Below are 24,243 nucleotides of genomic sequence, written 5' to 3' on the forward strand. Positions count from 1 at the left end.
TATTGATTTAAATGTATCGATCTCGTATTGCATGTGTATACATGAAAGTTTGATTTTAAATTTGTATAATATGGATATTATCGATTTCTTCTAATTAGTATTAAGTGAATATCTATCGTGGTGCGTAAAAAATAACACATATTAACTTAAATTAAGTGTTATGTGCATAATATTAAAAATTAAAGGTTCATGAGTTTTAATTTTGTATTTGACTTTGCAATTTGTTATTTTAAATTGATAAAATCAAATGCTTGCTTATGAACATAGGAAAATATGCCATGATGAATGAAATGTCACATGGACACTAAAAGATAAAATTTAATTGTAATATTTATTAAAAAATCACTAAAATTATGAAATGACACATAAGCTAAAATAGTTGAAACATGATTAAATCAAGTATTACGAAGCCTAATGAAGTCAATATATTACCGTTCAAAAAACAAGAACTAACTTGCATATATATGATACATACATACATCTTGCAACTGCTGCTGTATAAAACAACACAAAACATACTTACATTATCAAGCAAATAGTAGAAACCATGATTAAATCAAGTGTGATCATCTATCTCTTCTGGAAATTGAAGGCTCTAATGCAATATGCAAATATACATGCAAAAAGTATAACTAGGCCGATATTAACTCCAGCGACAACGCCAAGGAAATCATGTTTGTAACCATAATACCGATCCAAGTAACCTCTAACGGTCTCTCCATTCACTAGCTCATCTTCGAATTCCCCAAACTGTGATGCAACCATGCCGTAAATGCTCCAAGCTAGAGGGTTTCCCCAGAAGTACCATCTCCACCAAACTGGAATTCTCTGTTAAAACCATGCCAACAATTATATGATAATAAATAGTGGTGGCTGGCAGATTGGGGGGTCAAGTGGGTTGGCGACGGATTGGGCTGGGTTGACCAAAACAAGTTTTTGTCCAAACTTTGTAAGTATTATACAGATTATAGTGTGTCAAATCTAAAATATGACATGACCAGAGGTAGCAAAATGGCCAGGTTGGGTTTACCTGAATCAAATTTACCCAAAATATTTAACATTTTAACCTATATACAAAGTCGAATTTAAATTGAACAAGCTATGAGCATTTCAATAATAAACTTTCTTAAATAAAAGAGATTTAAGAGATTTATGCAATTAAGAAATTAATCATCTAACTTTCAACCCGAGCCAATTTATCCTTTTGGTTTTAAGCTACATCTTTACATAGCCCCAATGGATACACGCACAAGTAAATGAGTTGAAATTGCCACGTCTAATAACGCAGGTTTAAATACTGTGGTTAAGAAAACTTACGGGTCGTGGGATAAGGAATCCTGAAAAGACGTTGAAAATTCCATAGAAAAAGGCAGCAACAATGGCGCCAAAGTTGGCATTTGGTGTAATGGCGACGGTCATCATGCCATAATATGTCATGTAGAGTAGAGAGCAGAACTGGAAGAAACAGTACCATAGGAACTTGGCTGCTGTCCAATCAAACCCGATCATAGCATAAACTATTACACTATATGCTCCAGTTTGGGCCATAACGTAAGGAACTTCGACTAGAACCTGTTAAAAATGAAAGGTTATAAGCGGCCCAATAATATACACTTTTACACAATACTTGTTAGGAGGCTAGGAGCATATAAGCATTGAAAATGTACACTTCGGGAGATGTTCAATCTGTTTTCCATAAACTATTAAAGATTGCCACTTTCCTCATTGATGATTATATACATAACTAATATGGACCTATCTACAAAGAAATGAATCAAAATTACGACGTTGGCATAGGATGTGGTACCTGAGCCAAAGCATATGGCAAAGCAGAATACATTCCTGCAGCCCGTTCTCTATAAAACACGGTGCGTTCTATATCCACAACTGGCTGCACTGATGATGCGTTTTGGATAGCGAGAAAGAGGACTGCAGCATACATTGACCCCATTGCATTGGTCAAATCACGTTGGGTTTTCCTGAAATGATTTAAAATTTAGTACAAGGAAAAAAATATATGATAGCATAGAGTCAAAAGTTTTGGGTGTTTACATTTTACCACCGAGATCCCAAAACATAGTACCAAAGATAATGCCGATGAAGGTGGTGAAGACAAAACGGACTGCTGTGTATGGAGGGTTTCTCCAATATGAATAACGTTGTTTCCATAGGCAAGCTAAGCATTGTACCATAAATGATTGTGAGTATTGTGTCGGGAAATAGAGATCTTGCGTGCCAGCACGTGGTACACTCAGTTCAGCAATCAGTGCTTTGTTTCTCCTGTATAAATTAATTTTGACGAATAAAAAAGTCGACGTTACATCACTTTCATCGAAAACAAGAACCACCCAATGAGTTTATCTTGCCAGCATGGTTTAGAGGTGGCAAAACAGGTTAATCTTTTAAGATGACTAAAATGCTTACTATCAAATTTATTAACAATTTGGAAATAGAGATCCTCTAAAGTTCAAATGAACTTTAAATAAAGTTATGGGATTTTAACCATTGGATTAAAAGCAATGTTTAAGATTAAAAGGTCTTTTTTGGATCTTAACCCTTTGTCTTAACTTTACCTATAAAGTTACTTGAACTTTAGAGGATCTCAATCCTTTAATTTTACCCATTTTTTTCTGATTATTATACCAGCTGTATCCACCCTTTTGTCATATTAATTGGTTGAAACTGACACCCTTTGTCATATCAACAAGAATACTTGCCTGTAAAGATCTGAATTCCTGTAGATTTCAGTGAAATCTACCCCTAAAGCAATTTCTTGCGACGACGTACTAACTTCCAACATCCATGTTGCAGGGTTGTATCCGTCTTTGATCTTACTTATCCCATGAATATCCTAGATCAGGAAACAAATATAATGTATACACTTTGGAGTTTTCATGTGTGCTTTGAAACTGATTATAAAAATCGGTATAACACCATCTAAAAAGATGTTAAATGATCATAATCACTGTCAATTATGTAAACACTTTTAGATCTGTGATATTTGTTGGTAACATACCTCAAAATACTTGATCAGATCGCAGGAATTGCGACCAACAGGTCCAACATACAACTCTTGCCCTCCTCGTTTCATCAAGAACAACTGCAAACCAATTGTTTGAAGATTCAGTACTTATGGACAAAAACCCCATATAGTAATCTGTCATAATAATGACACTACTTTCTTACCTCATCAAAAGCTTCAAAGATATCAATACTAGGTTGATGAATGGTGCATACAACTGTTCTTCCAGTGTCCACAGTGTTCCGAACCGTTCTCATTACAATAGCAGCAGCTCGAGCATCAAGCCCTGAAGTTGGCTCATCCATGAAGATTATGGATGGATTGGCTACAAGCTCCACGGCTATGGTCAACCTCTTGCGTTGTTCTGTAGACAGTCCGTTGATACCTGGTAACCCAACTAATGCCTCTCTTAATGGGTTCAGTTCCACAAGATCCATAACCTCATCAACAAAACTCTATAAAAATATCAAATCGTGTCATTTCAATCCACAAACAATGGCATCATTTATAAAAATTTTATAGATACAATGTTGTACACAAACCTTTCTGGTTTGTTCGTCAACGTCCGTAGAAAGCCTTAACCAGGCCGAGTAAAGCAAAGACTCGTACACGGTAACATGAGGCGAGTGGATGTCATTTTGCTCACAGTATCCAGAAATCCTAGCAAAGGTTTCTTGTTTCTTGGGATACCCGGAAATCCTAACGTCACCTTCTATATAACCACCTGTTTTTCTACCTGCCAACACATCCATCAGAGTAGTTTTTCCTGCACCACTCACCCCCATAAGAGCTGTAAGAACTCCTGGTCGAAAAGCTCCGCTCACACCCTTAAGCAGTAGTAATCTGTCTTCACTCACCCCTTGCTGTTTCATTTCCTACAATATTTCATGAAATGAAGTTAATGAGTACTTAGCATCTCAACACACTAACGGTCATTTGGTCTTAAATTTTCTCTCTAATGACTCAATCGGAAAACCAAAATATTAGCTAAAGATAACGGGTCAAATGGGTCTAGAGACACCAAAAATGTATGTTTAATGCTTATGTTGTCAAACCCCCTTAATCAGTTTATTGAAGAGCCTTTTTCATTATTGAAGTTGATAGTTTTTGTAGTTATATTTGACATACCAATCGTTTACAGAAAAGCTAAAAAAATAGAAATTATGGGTCAACCTGACCCGCACAGAGAAAACTACTATCTGTTTAGACCAGTTATCCAACCCACCCATATGAACTAAATTACCTGTGGCATATCGACCGAGTATTTGACATCATTAAAGGTAATTGAATGTGGTTCAAATGGAAGAATCATCCCTTTCTTCTTGATCTGACCGCCACTACCTGTTGTTGTGGATGTCAATTCAACGGCTCCCTTATCAGTGTCATCATCTGTTGCTACATGACCCTGAGATTTCCCAAAAGCTGTAGAGTTCATATGATGTTAGAAAATGAGTCATTTTAAACCGGGTTATGTTTTTCTCTCTTGGAACATGTCAAATGGGTTGGAAATCTCCGGAATTTTAAGTTCATACAACCTCCTCGATCTTTTTATTAAAAAAGTTGAAATTAATACACTTTTTGTATTCATATAAACACAATAACTTGTAGAAAATATTATAAATTATGGACAAAAGGGCTTCGGATCAACCAATCGCATTTCGACCTGTACCAAATCTACTCATTTTCAAATAAATTTGTTTGGCCCATTACCCAACCCATCCTGACATGTCGATTTTGCCACTTTTACATACAGCCAAAGATTAAGATACTCACGATCAAGGAATTCGAGAGACAAAGCACAACACAAGTTGTAGATAAGAATAAATCCAACCAAAGCCCCATTTGCAATCCAATACCAGTAAGCTTGTGGAAAAAATCCTCCAGATGCTATAACGATTTTCCCGAGCGTGGTGTCATTCATTGGCTATAACGCAAAAAAGATATTTGAAGGTTAAGGCTCACCAAACATAGACACAAATATACATCTAAACATGTGACGAAATGTAATTTAGGCCCATATTAATACACACCAAACTTTATAACTTACCGTTTTCCAACTATGTCCAAGAAACTCGTTCACACTAAGTCCGTTCATGGCATATGCTAGCGGAGATGTATAGTATCCCCACAACCACCACTTCTTTACATCCTCTGGAAAAACAAAAAGAAGTTTTTTTAGTAGTCAAATACCTTGGTCTTCATACGTTTTTAAACTAACCAGTACCTCTAATAAGGACAAAGCCACCCAAAGCAAAAATCAAGAGAAGTGCAAATGAACCAAATGTGTTTGCAATTATCATATTTCGACCCATGGCTCCAATGAACCGAAATAATGCAGAAGACATCTGGTTAACAAAAAAGAACAGAAGAAACTGCTTGAAGAATCTGCAAAACAAGAAAGTTTCCATAAATAAAAATATAATAGTTAGAAACTATGAGTTAATTTATTTAACTAAAAAAGTGTTATCATCTCTAATGGGTCAAATAGGTTGATTCAGAAAGTCATCTGAAAGGAAATAACATAGAATGAAGTTGGAAAACTTATTTTGGGTCAACCCAATCCAACACGTTTTAACCAGCAACAAAAATTACCCATTACCTGACCTAGCCTAGTTTGCCAACTCTAATGAACCATTTGAAAATTAATTACCTTCCCACGTTAGGATCGAATCCTATTATGTAATAGGTCAAAAATGTCCAAGTAGCAGATTCAATAACTGAAATTGGAATCTTGACGATCCACGATGGAAGAGCATATGCCCACGAGGGATAAAAGAGAAAATCTCTTTGTTTGTAAAATACAGGAAGCTTTGCAATTGTCATCGAGATCTCAGACATTCCGTTAAATGTAATCATACACACACCAAAGAAAAGAGCACCGACATATATTGCACCATCTTCAGGACCACGTCTATGCATCTCAGTTCGGAAAAACAAAGTCAAGGCGATGAGTGCTGTCGTAATTAGCTGAAACCAAGCATAGTAGTACACTGATTACAATTTGAACAAATTGCATAAATAAATTTAATATTCTTTTATATCAACTCTATTCTTGTAACAAACAACATTCAAACCTCAAAATTTTGATTTAGAAAAATTTAGTACCACTTTCTGATCATAGCATAGTAGTACTATAAATCCAATACTTTGTATGATGGATTTTTTATATATAGTAAGAAATTTTCGTCAAAAGACTTCATAAAAGATGGTTTTTGGTGCAACAAGACACTCACTTGGAACGTTTTGAAGATATAAACGAATGAGTTCCTCTTCATTAGCAATATTTCTCTGTCCGTACAAGCCTTTAAGAGCTCCTTTTTATTTAAACCATATTTTTCAGTTGTGAGAGCAGCAGGGTGACTTTTGCTTTTATCATATGGGGTCCCAAGATCCTCTCTTAGATTCCTTCCGACATGAAAAGACTGGAAAGCGTCAGAAAACTCTTTAGCGGTCACGAATCTATATGGCAAATCTCTTCTCATCCAATACTGCTGCTGGTCTTTCTTTGATGTAACCTGTACATACAGTAAAAAGTCAGAAACAAGAAAGAACTGCACTTATGGATGAATTTAGAGGTTGTAGGTTTGTCCCGTTTACTGATGGAAAAGATAAGGTGAGTGGGTCAAATGGATCGAACTGTCGAACAAGTTAAACTTGGATGAAATTAAAATTGTCTAGATTGTTTTTATTTGAAGAATTAAATTGTTATCGTAATGATGTTCATTTTGAAATCATGATTGAATATTTATATACAAATTAACTTAAATGTGATTCTTAATGCAAAAATATCTAAATCTGGTTTGTTTAAACATTTAGTAACTTTTTGTGATAATATTATTTTTGTAATCATAATATACACATTAACTTTTCAAACATTTCCTGCAAAATGGAAAAAAAAAACTATTGGTAATTTTGACGGGTGCTAACAAAAAATACACATTTCAACTGCAACATGTTTTGGCCTGTTTCCCAACCCGCTTATATTTTCACCTTTAGAGAAATCATAAGAAATACAGTGTACTTACTTCTTGCAGAAAGTCAGCAACTCCTTTCCTCTCTGGGCATTTGAACCCCATGGACTCAAAAAACTCAAGTACATCTTCACGCGGACCTTGGTACACAATCTTCCCGTCAGTTAAAAGGATGATGTCATCAAACAAATCGTAGGTCTCTGGTGCAGGCTGTAGGAGAGAAATGACAGCAGTTCCTTCAAGAATGTGAAGAAACTGTCTAAGCGATTTCACAATTTGGAACGTTGTTGAACTATCCAAACCAGTTGATATCTCGTCCATAAGAAGAACCTTTGATGGTCCAACTATCATTTCGCCGGTTGTCACACGCTTCCTTTGCCCACCAGAAATACCCCGTATCATTTGATCCCCTACCATGGTGTCAGCACATATATCCAATCCCAATAACTGTAACATAAAGACTCCATGTTAGAGTTTAGACCGTTTCACTTAATGAGTATAGAGGTGTCAAACTGAACTGGGAAGTTATAAAAATGTGTAAATGTGTTTTTGATGCATAAGGCCTTATAAATTTTCAGACTTAAAATGTTCTATTATCACTAAAATAAAATACCAAAAACTTTGGACAAAAACGTATTTGTATAAACCTTATCCAGCCCATTTCAACGCATACCAAAAAGTTACCCATTTCTCCCCAAGCCTGGGCCTGACCCGTTGCTCAGCCTAAACCCTCCCATTTTCACCTCTATTTGCAAAGGTTAAAGAAATGTTCCACGTTAGCACACCTTGAGAGTATAATCTGTGACTACACTTGCTTCTTGTCCTTCACTTGCTGCAGCCTAAATAGCAAGGAACAAACATAAATTTTAAATTTGTATCAGCTGAAAACATAAAAGACTAATATTTTGGTTATACCAGAAGCTTAATTTTTACCTTCATGTAGACATCGATATCAGGATCAGGTTTGATGTTCGCATTTTTCTCTCTTCTTGACAACTCTGCCAACATCTCTGCAATTCATATGACAAACCTTTATCAGCCATACTGTCAAAATTCCTTAATTGTAGATGTTGTAACATAGAGGTGGCAATATTGACCCACTGAATGGTAAATATGTAAATTGGATCTTTATTCTCGTACTAAAAGTTAACCACCCAAGCCAATCGGCGACCAACCTGCCTATCTTAAACCTCTAATTAGTACCAATGAAGATCAAACTAACCGTAACGTGTTCCAACCCCTTGGCATCGAGCAGAGAAAGCCAAGGTTTCTCTGACTGTCATTTCTCCAATATGGACGTCATTTTGACTGATATACGCAGAAGTTCTTTCAGGTACAAATTCATGCAGTTCATGGCCATTATACGTCACCCTCCCGGAATTCTACAATCATTACAGAATAAAGTAGGATTAGATAATCCACTATAATTACAAGTAGCAATTTTGGCCCATTTACTTGTAGATGTTTGAATATGGTATATGTATATAATTCTATCGGGTAAAAAGCATACTTTTAATCCTTTATACCTCCTAAACCCTTTTCATTAAAACATGTAGATTATGTTTAGTATTATATAAAGTTGACAAAATGGTTCTAGTAGGTCACCCAGCCCGTCCTGTTTTGATTCATAATAAAACGAATACATGTTTCAGCAGGAACCCTTTTGACCTGTTACTCAACCCGGGTGACCAGCCCACATTGCCATTTTATTGTGAGGAACAAGTCATCATGATAGGTAACTTACTTTAAGCTCCTTGGCGAGCTTCCCAGCCAATGCTAACAAGAGTGTTGTCTTTCCAGAACTTGGAGGACCCAACAATAATGTCATTCTATTAACACATTCACACAAAACTTTTTAGTACAACGATAAATTCATGTTGCCTACACATCTATTAGAATATAGATTATTGATGGGTAATTCGTTTTTTTGTTCTCACCTGCTAGGTTTAACAACTCCACTAAGATCATCAAGAATAGTTATATGTTTCTTGTTATTTGGACGTAGATGAAACATGCTCAAAAACCCCTATAGATAACAAACATGAACATAAGATTAATAAAGATATCGTCGAAATTTGTTTTGTATTATGAACACATGTATGGTATTAGCCTAGTGGTAAGGCAAGCACTTGGTGAGGTCGATCCCCGCTGGGGAAAGAAAATAATTCCTTTAAGGTACCCGTTACCAATGAAGCCTAGACCCATATGTGAAGTTTAAATACGCGGATTCGATCCTTCGGGGTGCCCAGATCATGTGAGGATTAGAATGGAGGTATTTTACCGGCATCATATGGCTCATACGGGGTGGGTCGATAGGTATCCAATTGTGGTACCGGGGCTAGGGTTCCCCCATTACCCTTTTATGGTAAACCAATGACGTGCCATGTTGTCAATGCCACGTCATCAATAAACTGGTGTCACCTCGCTGGTTTACCACCCATAAAAGATAATTTACATCAAATATTAACATTTTGGAAGCTCATTACTATGGGGTCTTTGGATCAGAATTATTTGAGGAGCTTATTAGCTTAAGTTGTTATCAATATACATCTTTTTCCAAAAGAGCTTATTAGGCTCAAAGGATTTTACCACGAATAAGTTTTCTTTTGATAAGCTCATTACATTCTCATGTCATTAATCCGTCCAAAACCAATAAATATTATACATAAGATTTCATAACAATTGGATTACATAGTGAAAAATATGTTGAAGGGTGCACTTTAACTGCTTATATGACATTTAAGTGGTTAATTACCTCAAAGATATCAATGTGAAAGTTTAGGAAACTAGGCAAGGCCCTACTTCCTATGCTAACATCAGCCTCCACGGTCAAATGTTCAAATCTCACTTCAATTGTTGGCAATTCAATTCCAACCCTGTATCATTAGACCATGCAAAATGTTTATATACACAAAAAAGCAAATACTATATTGCAAATGAAATGGGCTCACATGAAACATAGCAATTTGTATACTGGTTTTAGTAGATAAATAAGGAACATTATATGAACTAAAATATTTTAGGCATAAATTACTTGTATTTTTATAATAAAATTTAGAGTTAGAGTTTTTGATACTAAAGGCTTAATTTACATTAAATAGTTATTTATTTACCACAATATATTTAATGGACAAAAGATTTTTTTTTTTCTATTAAGTACAGCCCTTAAGACTTCATTTAATATTCTTTTAAATAGAATTGGAAATGCTAAATGCAGTCTTAAAAGTTGTATTTAACGTGTATAAAAAACTTGCACCTTTCATATTAAAAGTCCATCATCTGAATTTTATGGTAAATGTACAAATAATTTATGCACCTTAAATACAACCCTACGTATTTAGCAAACCCCAAATAAAATTTATCATCATTTTAGAAGAAGATTTTTATATTTTAGAAATACCAACTTCATTTAATGTACTTAAAATCTTAAATAGGTGTCCACGAAGGAAAACCCGGATGGTGTCTTTACCCATGTTCTCATATCTTCTAAACCATACTTATGTCGGGATTTTGTTTTTGTTGTATAGAAAAACACGAATGACATTTTCCTGTACAAGTTATTTAGAAAAGACTAGTAACTCAGATGCAGGTGGACAAATATAAATGAATAAAACATGTTGGTTAACAAACAAAACAGCTGATTATTATTTTAGTTTTACTTTACTAGTATTTCCGTTATATATTTATATAAAATTTGAACGAGTATTATTGTGATTGTGATGGTTATGCACTCGCACTGAACAATAGTCAGTCTAGATAGATGTCACCACCTAAGCTGCTATGTACGAGTATATGTTAATTCTATAGAAATTGAAATTATTATAGAGCTCAAATTATATTTTAATAAGAAAAAAGAAGGTAGTCAACCTAACTTATTTCCAGTCATACAATATTATCTAATCACTGATGAAGAGAAAAAACATGCAAACCTTTGATTTTTCTTCTTCTTTTTTTGGATATTGATAAACTTGACCCAAGACTTTTCTAAACGGTGATAAATCACATAATTATTTAGAATGTTGTCTTTAGTTTTCTTTAATGGCACCTTATTAAATAGAAACACGTCCTCTCGTCAAACAAAAGTGAGAGTATGCTCAATTAGGAAGTCGGTTTTCTTAACGCGAGTCTCACTACATTCTTGTAGAGCACAGACGTTTGAGAAAAAATTCCGTGAACAATTTGAAGACTTTATTACTCCTTCCGTCTGTCTTATTTTGAATTTTCAAAATCTTTATTTTAAAATCTTGAACTTTAATATTTTTAATTATGTTATATAATATTCGATGAAAATACAAATGGAAACACGTTTTAAAACTCAATTAATTCATATAACTTTCGTCAAATGTTATATAACATTGACAAATATATTTAAAGTCAAAGATGCAAATAAAAGTCTTTAAAATTAAAATTAGACACTTTTAGTGAGGTGAAAAAAGTATAAACTTATTATCACAATTTATAGATCATTCAAAAGTATATGAATGGATTTCAAACAAATTACGAGTATTTGTTTCACTGTACGTATTAAAGTAATAAATTTCCAATTCTATTACCATATAAAAGAAATTCATGCAAATAATAAAAATGTCTTAAAGTTGTGGGTTAACAAAAATTACCCCTTAATGCCTCAAATAGAGCAATCCAACTAGAATATTTTCTTTTTTGAAAGAATAGACTTTCGATATTTGAATTAGTACAAAAATCATCTTTTACAAGTCTATATCATGAGAACTAAAGTTGGAATGCTATATATATATATACACATTAGAAATGTGAAAAATGATAAATCAACCTACTAGTGAACCTAACAATATGATTATGCCAAGTGTTATCATTAAAGGAAGAAATCGAAAGAGAATGAGTGAAATACACTTGTCATGTAATGAAAAAAATTAAGTTGATTATTAGGTTGATTTATTAAGTTAATTTATCACTTTCTAAAAAGTATATGGGGAAGAGAATATGAGGCTGTTAGGCATCCAAGTTGGGTGAAAAACCCCTTACATACATTTTTTTAAAAGGTAAAAATCATGGAGGGCCATGTATTTATTTAAAATATTAAAATATTAGTATGTGAGGGGTTTTTCACCCAAGTTAAGTGCATAGCAGCCTCATACTCACTTTTCCCGAAATATATATATCATCGCAATGTGTGAAGTTATATAGTTAATTTCAACATAAATACAAAATTAAAGGTGAAGATATGTAGCTCTGCCGACCATCAATAACTAGTGATGATGTAAAATAAGTCTTTTAACTTTAAATTTGATTATTTAAATAGAATTATTACATTTGAAATGAGATAGATCAATTAATATTAAATATATTACATGTTAATGACTTGCCATATTTTGATGATGCTTAATCTTTAATTTTTAGACTATCAACAAACGTATAGACAGATATTAATTAGACGTACGATGCAGGGATGATGGGCGGACGTGGCGGTGTTGGCGCTGTTGTGGTGAATGTAAATTAATTGATTTAAAAGTATTTAGTATGGTTATTTAAGGGTAATGTTCGGTGTTATAAGTATATTATGTGAATATGTTTATATTAATGAATAAAAAATAGAGGTAATATGGTTATTTTAAAGTCAAAAATTTATAAAAAAATAAATAATTTGTTTTATATAGGAGTAAATATTTCTATGTCATACCTGTCAAGTCTGTTCCTTAGCTTCAACAAAAATCTTTCATTATCTTCATCAGCCACCTTAACAAGTCTATCAAGCAAATGTTTCCTTTGCTCAAATCCAAGATTATCGATATCGATTTCGTTTGAAGGACCGGTTGATCCAAACAACAAACCTTTCCTTAATCGATCAAAAGTTGGCAGTTTTTCAAGTGCGGCCCATTTAAGAGCCTCTTCATCATCTTCTTCTCTTGATGATCTTGAAAAAACATCCATACCCGAATTCCTCCATAGCGAATTACTCGCTGATCGTACACTCGATGTTCGTCCACTTCCTGCTCTTAAACTACCCATCCTTAAACTACTAGTAGCTTTATATATGTCACCCCCATCCATTTTTAGCTAAATTAACCTTAACGAACCAAACTGACCTTTTAAATCTTGTAAAATTAATGTTAAAGACCTTGGTCTACTTGTTTCTGGCCTTTTGGGCCAAAAACTGTGGTTTTTGACCTTCTGGGCCAAAAACCGTTACTGAATATTTATATGGGCATACACTAAGTTCTCATGAAAACAAAAATACTACATGCATAGAAATGAAATGAGGTTTTAGGAGTGCTATAAGATGTACTATAATCGTATAATGTATAGTATTTTTGTTCTTGGGAATGTGATAGAGTGTTGCATGTATATATATGGAGGGGTTTTGGAAATAGTATGGAAATGATAGCTGTATTTAGTTGACCGAACTAAAATTTGAAACACTAAACAAGCAAATGATATATAAAGGTGTAAGAGATAATTACCAGATATTGTATGTATGGGTCATACAAAGACAAAGAATCTTAAATTCTTCTCATTGGTTTACCCTCAATTTAAGCTTAATCAAGGCGCCAATAGTCAATAGAGCGAATACTTTATATAAAGTGAATTCCAAAAAGGCGGAAAAACTATACAAAATCCATCGTATTTTCTGTTTAAAACCTAATTAATACATATAAACATTATTATTATTATCTGAATTTCATTATACCAGTCTTAATATTTAATAGACACATGAATTTATATTTGTATTGTAAAAACAAGACAATTCAATAACTAATCGTATTATCTTTTACAAACATGAATACGATATGAAATTAACAAATTACACAATAACACTCATTCAGAAAACTGTTAACATATATTTTATAGAAGTCATAACTAATACTTTAATAAAAGTCACTTACGATACAGAAACGTACTCATGAAATTTTAGCTTATATATAACAAATTAACAATAATAAATGTTTACATATATTAGTACTTAACGATTCAAAAGTTCATAACTTCTTTAACGTACTAAAAGTCAAATCATTACATTCTAAAATATACAATTATGAAGCATTTATTAAATAGTAAAAAGAAAGTTATGCGTCAACTTTTTCTAAAATATAAAATATACAATTATGATTCATTCATTCATATATATAAAAAAAAGTAGTGTAATATATTAAATAAGTAGTAAAATATGAAATTGATTTAACAAATATATGTATGAAGTGTAATAGATTAAAGCTAGAGTTACGGAGTATGAAAGGGATTCCCTCAAGTTACCCTAACATGACCATGGTAATTTAGATCCTTAGATAAAAATAAATGGTCAAGATTCAAAACGGAAAAGAAGTAAAATATGAAATTGATTTAACAAATATATGTATGAAGTGTAATAGATTAAAGCTAGAGTTACGGAGTATGAAAATGATTCCCTTAAGTTATCCTAACATGATTAGGGTAATTTAGATCCTTAGATAAAAATAAATGGTCAAGATTCAAAACCGAAAGAAATTCCCTTCCTACGGAGTATGGCACCATGGATAATTTGTAAATTTGAATTGATATTATGAAGTGTTCTTATTTATTTTAAGATTCACCACTATATCCCGAGAGTTTGTTGGTTGTGCATTTGGAATAGTATGAATAGGGCAATCTTCGCTTTGGACCGTGATACTAGCCTTGCCATTTTTCGTTCTATAGTATTCGTATTTTTTTAAATTTATTATGCCTTTAGTTTCATAATTCATTGTAACAAGTTAAGTTTTTCATAGCCTCGGTGGCACATTCAATTCGTTTTCCCGTTTGATGTAGATTTAAATTTTTCTTCAACATCTCGTCAAAAAGTTTTTGTGAATATAATGATTAATTGATGTTAAAAATTTAAAAAGAAGTTTAAAAGTAAGGATAATCATTCATTCATTTGAAAATACATCAAACAGTCTTTATTTTTCTGTTTATTAAATATATTATATATTTTTTTTGAAAAGTATTAAAATTTCATATTAATTATCTTATATATTTTATTAGATATATTATTTAATCTTTAAAATTTCATATTAATTATCTTATATATTTTAATATTGTATGTATAATAAAATAATATTATACAATACGAATTACGATACATGAGATTTCTTAAAAGGGTGAGGTGGAAGAACGTTGTTCATTTCAAAGTGTTGTTGCCATGTAGCAAGATTTCATGAAGCCTCCTCTTTTGACTCCATGACTGGCTGCTTGGGGTCTGATCACTTGTCAAATATAATCTTAAACTCATAATATAAATAAATAAATAAATATCGTACGTCTATGTTAAAAAAAAAAAAAAAAAAAAAAAAAGTAAATTACCCTTTTCGTCCCTAAAGTTGATACATTTTTCATTTTTGATCTCTAAACTTTAAAAATTACAATTTTATCCCTAAAAATGGCCGCTAATGTACGCACGTGCTAGACAGGTGAGGGCACTAATGTCATTTCACCTTACACCGAGGTACGAAAAGTGAAAAAATAGCTACTTGAGAGACAAAAAATATAAATCATACAAATAAATTTATTCTCCCATTCTTTCTTTTCCGTTCATCTTCTCCGATCATTTTTACTGATGGAATTTTCTGACTAGACATTTATTTTCCGATGATATCTAATAAAAACTCGACTTTGAATCCAAATCTAAACCACAAACAAAATCATTTACTCAAATTCATGACATTCAAAACACAACCAATCAAACAGATTATAGTTCAAACATGTCAGTCATCTTTTTTTTTTCTTTTCTGAATTTTGATTTTAATTGAAAGGGGGACGGTGGATGGTGGTGATTCTAGGTGGCAGCGGTTGGTTAGTGGTGATTCTAGTCGGCGGCGGTTGGTTGGTGGTGAATGTAGACGACGGTGGTTGGAGGTGACTGTAGACGGCGGTGTTTGGTGGTAATTGTAGGCATCGGTGGCTGGCGGTGATTGTAGGCGGTGGTGGCTGGTGTTGATTGCAGTGGCTGGTGGTAATTATAGGCGGCAGTGGGTGGCAGTGACTCGTGGTGGTTATAGACGACAGTGGTTGGTGTTGTACAGACGGCGGTGGTGATTGGAGAGGCTTGGGGGTAAAGGGGAAATAAATGTCTAGTCGGAAAATTCAATCAGAAAATATGATCGGAAAAGAAAGAATGGAAGAATAAATTTATTTGTATGATTTTCATTTTTCGTCCCTCAAGTAGCTATTTTTTCACTTTTCGTCCCTCAGGTAGCTATTTTTTCACTTTTCGTCCCTCAGGTAGCTATTTTTTGACTTTTCGTCCCTCGGTGTAAGGTGAAATAACATTAGTGCCCTCACGTGTCTAGCGTATGTTAACGGCCATTTTTTAACGCCGTAAAGCCAAAGGACGATTATTGAAAAAACTAACCAACTTTAGGGTCAAAATTGTAATTTTTAAAGTTCATGGATCAAAAGTGAAAAACCTGCCAACTTCAGGGACAAAAAGTGTAATTTACTTTTAAAAAAAATACGAGTATATATGTAAAGTTGTAAAGCAATGATACAAAAATTCTACATACAAATGAGAACAAAAAAAATGTTTGATTAATGATTATCAACAAAAATTAATCTTTCCGTATTATTTCCAGGATAAGTTTACTATTACATTAACTTATTTTCAGTCATCAAATTCAGTTTTTTTTTTTTCACCATGGATTCATGTTAGTTTAATTTTTATTAATTACCGTAATCGGTAAGATACAAACGTCTATTTTACCTATATTACATTCAGGGGCGGTATCACATGAGGGGTAAAAAGGGCAAATGTTCCCCTCAAAATTTAGATTTTGTCATGTATTTTTAAACTTTTCATCAATTTTAAAAATTTTTTTATAAGTTTTTAACAACCACGTCGTTACCGCCATTGCCACAGCCACCGCCACCGCCATAACTACCACAACCTGTGCCATCATCATACTTCTGCATCGTGCGGACATGTGATTAGTTAGAGATTATTATTTTTTTAATACCCAGTGAAATATTTGTTATATGATAATATGGCAAGTATATATTCATAATATGACAAAAGTGAGTATTTGTTAAAGTAATATATTTTGGTATTGAAGTAACTGAAGAGGATAATATGAGAAGTTTGTACAAAATAATCAAACCATTTGAAGACTCTCCTAACTTTTGTAGTTTAGAGATATCTTATATTAAGGGTGTTTCTTTAGAAGTCAATAAATATTCGATATTAAAAGAACATCTCATCATATAATGATGAAGTTTTGCACATATTCCAGACTATGATACTCTGAGTTGTTAGAAGTGACTCAAAAGAAAAGTTTCAGGATGTGTCACCCCAACAAGTTAAACTCGTGACCTGGGGTAAAAATGGTAATTATCATTCTAGCCAATTGATATAGCTTTTATCGTCTATCTTATTAAGGTTGTTTAGTAAAAGTATACTAAAACAGTTTTACAATTGGGTCATAACTCATAACCAGGGTGAACTCAAAAAAATAATTTGTGTGTCGATTACATTGATTATGGATATGGATTTGTCGAGGTCCAAATACAAGTATCTAGTCCATGCATGTGGAGCCGGCCTTGGTCAGAAATCACCTTTATACTTGATGTTTGATTTATCATTGGTGGTGGGCTGGTGGCAAATGTATATATCGCGAGAATTGTAAATGGCTTATTCAATAATTAAAGACCTAGACAAAATAAGAGTTTACCATTTTAAGTCTGTATATAGTAAAGTAAAGTTCAACATTAAAATGAACAAAACATATGTATTACTCGTACCTAGTTATTGAGTCCAAGTAGATGTTGTATATAACTTATCCATATATGGTTGTTTCAATTCTGTGAATACAACCCTGGTTACCTTGATAAATGATTGAGTCAGAATTTTTATTCTTAGTTGTCAATTACTTTAAAACTAAATAAGTTTATAGATTTAGTATTAAAAATATAAAATTTTATAAACATTATGGGGTTGTCATAGCCACCCATATTCTCTTAGCCATCACATAGCTCCTCGCCTCCTCCACTTCTTTCTTGTGAAGCAAACATCAAGTGAATGTTGGCTTTAATGTTAATTTTCAAAAGAATTTGATTAAAGAAATTAAATTTTTTTACGTATAGTAGTCATGTATATTGTATAGTATCAACACTTTGGGCCAAAAATCAAAGATTGAATGTTCTTACAATCTAACAATACTATTTTTTTTTACCCCTTGGATCATTAGTTTGGTCCTCAAGGTAAATAGATTAAATGAGTTTTTCACTGAAAGTGAGAATTTTGACCCAATCAAAACAGAAGACTTTGTTGTGATGGTCAGAAAGTGCTAACAATCCTTTGAACAGAAAGATAGATGGCAACACAAAATTTGTCTTTTGAATATGCATTTACTTTCATACGATAATTGACTAATTGTTTAAATCGAAAGACGGTGAAAAATGGATAAAATATATTATAATAAAAAATTCAAATTAGTTATATGTATCCATGTATTGTATACATAGAATTAATAAACATTTTATTTTAAGTAATAAAGTTTCAGTTTTCAGTTTTCACGGTATGAATGGTAGAAATAAGGTTGTATACAGTTCACTTCTCTCATATCCCGTTCAGAGATTGGGTACAGTTGTTGTTGTTGTAAATAAATTTTCAACTTTGCAAAAAAAAATAAAAAATTCAAATATTAAGTTTAATATTATATGTAGTAAAAAGTGAAAAAAAACTCCGGGGCATGATCAAAAACACCATTTTGGATGTAAAGATTAACTTGTAACAACTCTTATATAGTGATGTGGCATAGTTTTTTATTTTCTTTTTTGATATAGTGAGACATGTTTGGTTAGAAAAGTCTAATTTGAGAGTTAATTAGTGTTTATGGTACCTCAAACAGAACAATTGATAAGAAATCAATTTATTGAGATTGTCTAACAAGAAATCATATAAAGAAAAAAAAAGTAATCTCCAAGCAACTTGTGAGAAGTCTATTTTGTATAAAGGCAACAATCCAATTGGGCCTCATAAATCATAAATGGTCATATGAGCAAAGGAATTAATAATCATACCACATCTTTTTACAAAACTACCATGATTATGCATTATACACATGTATTATGTGTTATATTAGTTTCACAATGTGATAAATAAATTAATAAAAAATTGTGGTTCAAGTATGGCTCCCATATCAACACTAATTTCAAATTATATTAGAAAGCTAATTTGGTATTGGATAAATTAAAATACACCCACACTTTAGCATTTTTTATTTTTATTTTTTAAATGTAAATTTCACTTAAAACATCGTGTTGTGATTCGACCGTGAGGGGTCTATCATCTGTGTTTTAACCAGTTCCGCGTTATAGAGCTCTCTCGAAGTAAAAATGTCTATTTCAAATATCCGATGAGAGAAAACCCCTATTATCCGTCTAAAAACACGACGATTAATAATGGTAAACACTTTCCTCCTTCAAGATTCGAACTTAAGGTTACCAGGCCTAAACTAAACCCCTTCATTGAAAAACTTCCTTGTGGTGCAACATGAAGCACTAGTATAACTATATGCCAAGTGACAGTCGAACATTATAGATGACCTAAAGTTATATTTCAATTTTTTTTTGTACACTTAGAAATATTTTATTGGTGACGAGTTGATTTTCATTGAGCAATTTGATAACGTCGAAACTTGGTTATTACGTAGTATAACCTATTTAAAATTTTTTTGCGTGAATAGTGAAACTTTCCTTCTTTTGGGTTTTATATATCGTATTTTGATTTATTTTATTATTTTTAGGGTGCTAAAGTTTTAATGTCTTATACTTTACCTATTAAATCTTTTGGAACTTTTTATTTATATCCTTAAAGTTTTATGTGTATTCATGGTACTTCGCTTTAGTTCTTTTATTTGCACCATGAAAGTTTTAAGTTTCTAATCTTTATCTTTCAAGATAGTTTACGACTTTTTATTTCGACATAAAAGTTTTGTGTTTTAAGAGTTACGTATGATGTCCTTTTTTTTCTTAATGCGAACATTTGACATATTAAAATTAATGACCCACATTCAAGTCTGTATCTAATCATTATCCATGTTCAATGACCGGGTATAACACTAGTTATATATTAATGAGGAATGGATACCTTGTCTTAGGGATTTTTTTTTCCCCAATCTATGAAATAATATATAGTGGTAGTTTTATTAATACAAATTAATAATGACATATCGTTGATGATATAAGGTCTTTGCTATAAGTGATCTACCAACTATAGGGCTCTCAATCGGTCGATTTGGATGGGGTTGATAGGTTGGAAATTCCTGACCCTAACCCGACCTATTAAAAGTTTCAGGTCAGAAATTTTAATTTGGATAGTGTCAGACAGGGTTGATTTTAGTTCAAGTAAAAATTTTTTAACAGCGAGTTAATAGTTATTAGTTAGCATTCGAGACACTATATTGACATCTAATTGAGCAGTATGCGGAACTCAAACCACACATGCTTGAGATGAAACTCAGGACTCTTGAAGACCCCCTTAATAATCCACTACTAAAAATGTGAAAAATCAGATTTGAACATGGACTTCTCTAAGATGTAAGACTTTACCAATAGGGGACTGATTTGCTTAAAAAAGTATTTTATTGAAACACATAAAATAAATGCTAAATGACATATATGTATCCTTTGAAAAAAAAACTAAGTATTTCAAAACAAACCTTGATACCCTCCGTAACCCTTTTTAAATATTTATTTTGTTTCATTATTCATGGTTCAGATTATTTGTGCCGTCACCATTCAAAGAGCAACCTTTTTATTAACAAATGTAAGTAACAACTAACAAGCCATGTAATTGAACATTCTTTATAATTGGTTGTTGATTTAACAAGACTGATAATCGTTTAGATTTTGTTTCATATAGCATATTCAACATTTTTTGTATGTTAAAAAAATCATGACACTTTGTCACTTTCCTTGACAACTTTTAGAAATAATTTGAATATTTTGTATGAATTGAGATTTGCATGGGTTTGAATTATAAAAGTTGCATCTTTGTTTTGTTTATAATGGTATTGTATATGTGTTACACGTTGTGCGGGACTGACAACATAAATAAAAAATACAATAACAGATAGTTACATTATTATTCATAACTTATGATAATATTAAAATCTGTCAGACTACGACTGATTCAAGCAATAAAATTATAGTTTATGAATATGATATACGTCAAATACGTTAAAGCATGACTAATAAGTACTTTAAAAAAATATATAACAAATATAATATATATTCATAAATATAATATAGAAAATATACTTTGAAAAAAATAAACATAATATAATAAACAACCTCATTGTTATTGAATCAATAAAAAAACATAGTATTATGTATATAAACATCTTTGTATTCATATTAGAAATAGAAAAATAAATAATAATAATAATTAGGATTATGATTATAATTGATGATTAAGATCATACATGACAACATAAATATAAAAATTTTAAAAAGTTACAAATCATTAAGAGATTAAAAGATATTTATATGTTAGAATTAAATTTAATTATTAAAATAATATTACATATCCACCAGCCGATCATTAAGAGATTTACTACATATATAGTGTTTTTTTTTTTACTTTTTAATTTTATTATTAATAATTAAGATAAAGAATAATTTTTAAATGAATGTTTAAAATTAGAAAATTAATGTAAGTATGACACATAATGAAAAATCCTACATGACATTCTCTTATAATTGCCAACTAATCAAAAAATTATTCGCTTTTAGTTATATAAAGAGATGTATTGTTTTTCTTTTTCTTTTCTTTTTCCTGAGAAAAGTAAGATTCAATGGTTATTAAAATTTATTTTTCTATTGTGTTTTTTACATTAGTTTTGCTTGAAGCATATCAAAGTTGAGTGATACGCTGTTTGAAAAGCCATCGACTAATACTTCATGTATATATATATATAAAACGAATAAAAAAAAGGGGTAGTTTTGTAAATTAACATAAAAGAGAGTAAAATATAATAAGGATATAAAAATCATTTAATTAATTACTTAGCGTGCACATCAATCGTTTCCTTTAACACATCAGTTCCCTTACCAATAGGTCACCAATCCGTTGGCTTTAGCTTAAATAGATTTAATATTAAAGATTTTAAACAGCAAGGTTGCTAAACTAAACTTACTTATAAATTGACAAATTAAATCATAATTTATAATAATTCAAAACAAAGTACTAAATACTAAATCTATAATATTATTTAGAATACTAACCACTCAATTTTTTTATATTAAAATATTAAAAATTGAGAATAATAAAGTAATTATCATTATCTGTAAAATATTAGATACAAAAAAAGTTCCATTAGTATTGATACAAAAAAATTTAAAAAGTTATTCTAAAAATAAAATATATATTTAAAAGTTCTATAAAAGAATATACAATATTTTATTAAAAATATATATCTATAAACTATCTATTATAGAAAATGATTTTTTTTAATGACAATTTAGGATCGCCGTTGGGTCACTAGCTCATCCGATCATCTCTATTCCTCAAATGAAATAACCTACCATTTATTTTGTCCAACATAAGACTCAATTTTTGTCACATGCGAGACTTAAACTTATGATTTTGTATTGGGTGTCTCACCTGAACTACTTGGACTTAGAATCGTTGATATGGAAAATGATTAAAACGTAGAAAAATGAACTCAACAATATGATCGAGGTATTTGACGAAATCATAAGTAATTATATAGAAAGACAAAAGGTGAATGAATGTATTACATCTATCTTTAGATTCAAGTTTTAAGCAATGCTCATCTTTGTCTTGATTTGAGTTGTATCTATGTCGGCGACTGGATTTTGGTGCCTATATTTTTGCTTCTCTTTGTTTCTTTAAAGATAAAATAGAACGAAATTTGTGGTAGGAAACACTTTTAAATAGCTAAATAAATAATTCTACTGTATTTGTCTAGTCTAGGTTGATTAATTGTCTTAGTAGTGAGGGAAAATGACAATCCTTTTAGGTCCACATCACTCGAAGAGTATAGCCATTGTTTACTTTGACTAAACTTTAATGGTTTTTCAGTAGGCCAAGCCGCCAAGCTAATTTGGTCAAATTAACACCTCACCCTTGACGTCATTGCTTAACAGTAAGTCAATAGGAAATCCAAACCTTCGTACAAGGGTTGCTCAGTTGTGTTTTTGACTATGGTGGATGTCTCAGAGCTCGAGTCTTCTATGAGGTGGCTTCACTTCAATAGAACCGAGTCTTTCCCATTAGGTCCAATCTTAAGTCTTGCATACTTCCCAGTTAAACGGCACTAACATAATGGAACTAGATTATTATTAGTTGTCCGGGTATACGGGTCGTTATATTCATGTACTACTTGTAATTTTTTTTATAAAAATGAGGTACTTTTTTATCGGTTTTATAAAAATGAGGTAATTTTTTTATAAAAATGAGGTACTTTTTTTTTTTATCGTTAATGTAATTAACCATAAGTTTTTCAAGATAATTTACTAACAATAGAACTTATAAATATATACATATGCAACTAATAAAAAGAAAACTCATAAAAACCGTTAAAAATAGCAAAGAGATAATCTTAAAAATACTAAAAATCATAACGACTTAGTCATGATTGTTACTTTACACCGATGCAAGGTCAGTCATAAAATGTGCTAAAAGTCAATTTAAATTTTGATTCCGTCATTGAACACAAGAAAATGAGTCTATACAAAGCATGGTATTTTGATGAGCAACATACATTGTCAATAGTTACTTTTGCACAAAATATACCTTGAAATAAATTTTTTATATTGTAACAAAATTTGGATGGGAGCAGTTGACCAAACTGCCCCCAAAGTAAAGTCGTCCTTGGTTGTGGACTGATTCCATTCAGAGAACGAAGTGCGCTAAAAACGTGGTTAGAGGAATTTGTTTTGTGTGTGAAATAGCGAAATGATGTCTTCTTCAAATCCAAAAAGCCTGAGTTGTGACGAGGTATTTTCTTCGATTGTTTCTTTATCTTATCTTTGGTTATCGAAGCGTTGTTAAACTTTGATTTTTCGTGGCCACTTGGATAACAATTCCAAGTGTTTTGTTGTAATTTTAAGGTTCATTTATTTCAATAAAATTTGGTTGTTGATAAAAAACCCTTATGGTGAGTATTTTAAGTATTTAATGACACTTGCACTCTACGTGTGAATCTAGGAATTGTATCACATCTTATTTGAATTTAATCATTATTACGGCAAAAAATTAGACTTTCATCTTTAAGCGAAATCAGTGATTCAATTGCT

At 31.7% G+C, this 24,243-nt stretch overlaps 1 protein-coding gene across 1 annotated transcript; it reads right to left on the reverse strand.

Annotated features, from left to right (window-relative positions):
- Nucleotides 1-390: 390 nt before the first annotated feature.
- On the reverse strand, nt 391-13,283 carry LOC122606939 (pleiotropic drug resistance protein 1-like). The gene is made up of 22 exons (XM_043779835.1): nt 12,653-13,283; nt 9,749-9,869; nt 8,931-9,019; nt 8,738-8,822; nt 8,216-8,375; nt 7,927-8,003; nt 7,779-7,832; nt 7,048-7,440; nt 6,256-6,537; nt 5,673-5,989; nt 5,247-5,407; nt 5,070-5,173; nt 4,796-4,946; nt 4,266-4,444; nt 3,565-3,897; nt 3,187-3,477; nt 3,017-3,100; nt 2,718-2,851; nt 2,053-2,280; nt 1,808-1,979; nt 1,318-1,572; nt 391-828 (listed from the first exon to the last, which is right to left on the reverse strand). Exons 1-22 carry the CDS (start codon nt 13,021-13,023, stop codon nt 571-573), a joined length of 4,299 nt encoding a protein of 1,432 aa, XP_043635770.1. The 5' UTR covers nt 13,024-13,283; the 3' UTR covers nt 391-570.
- Nucleotides 13,284-24,243: the final 10,960 nt, after the last annotated feature.

The sequence above is a fragment of the Erigeron canadensis genome, chromosome 7 (assembly GCF_010389155.1).
Source record: "Erigeron canadensis isolate Cc75 chromosome 7, C_canadensis_v1, whole genome shotgun sequence".
Lineage (NCBI taxonomy): Eukaryota > Viridiplantae > Streptophyta > Magnoliopsida > Asterales > Asteraceae > Erigeron > Erigeron canadensis.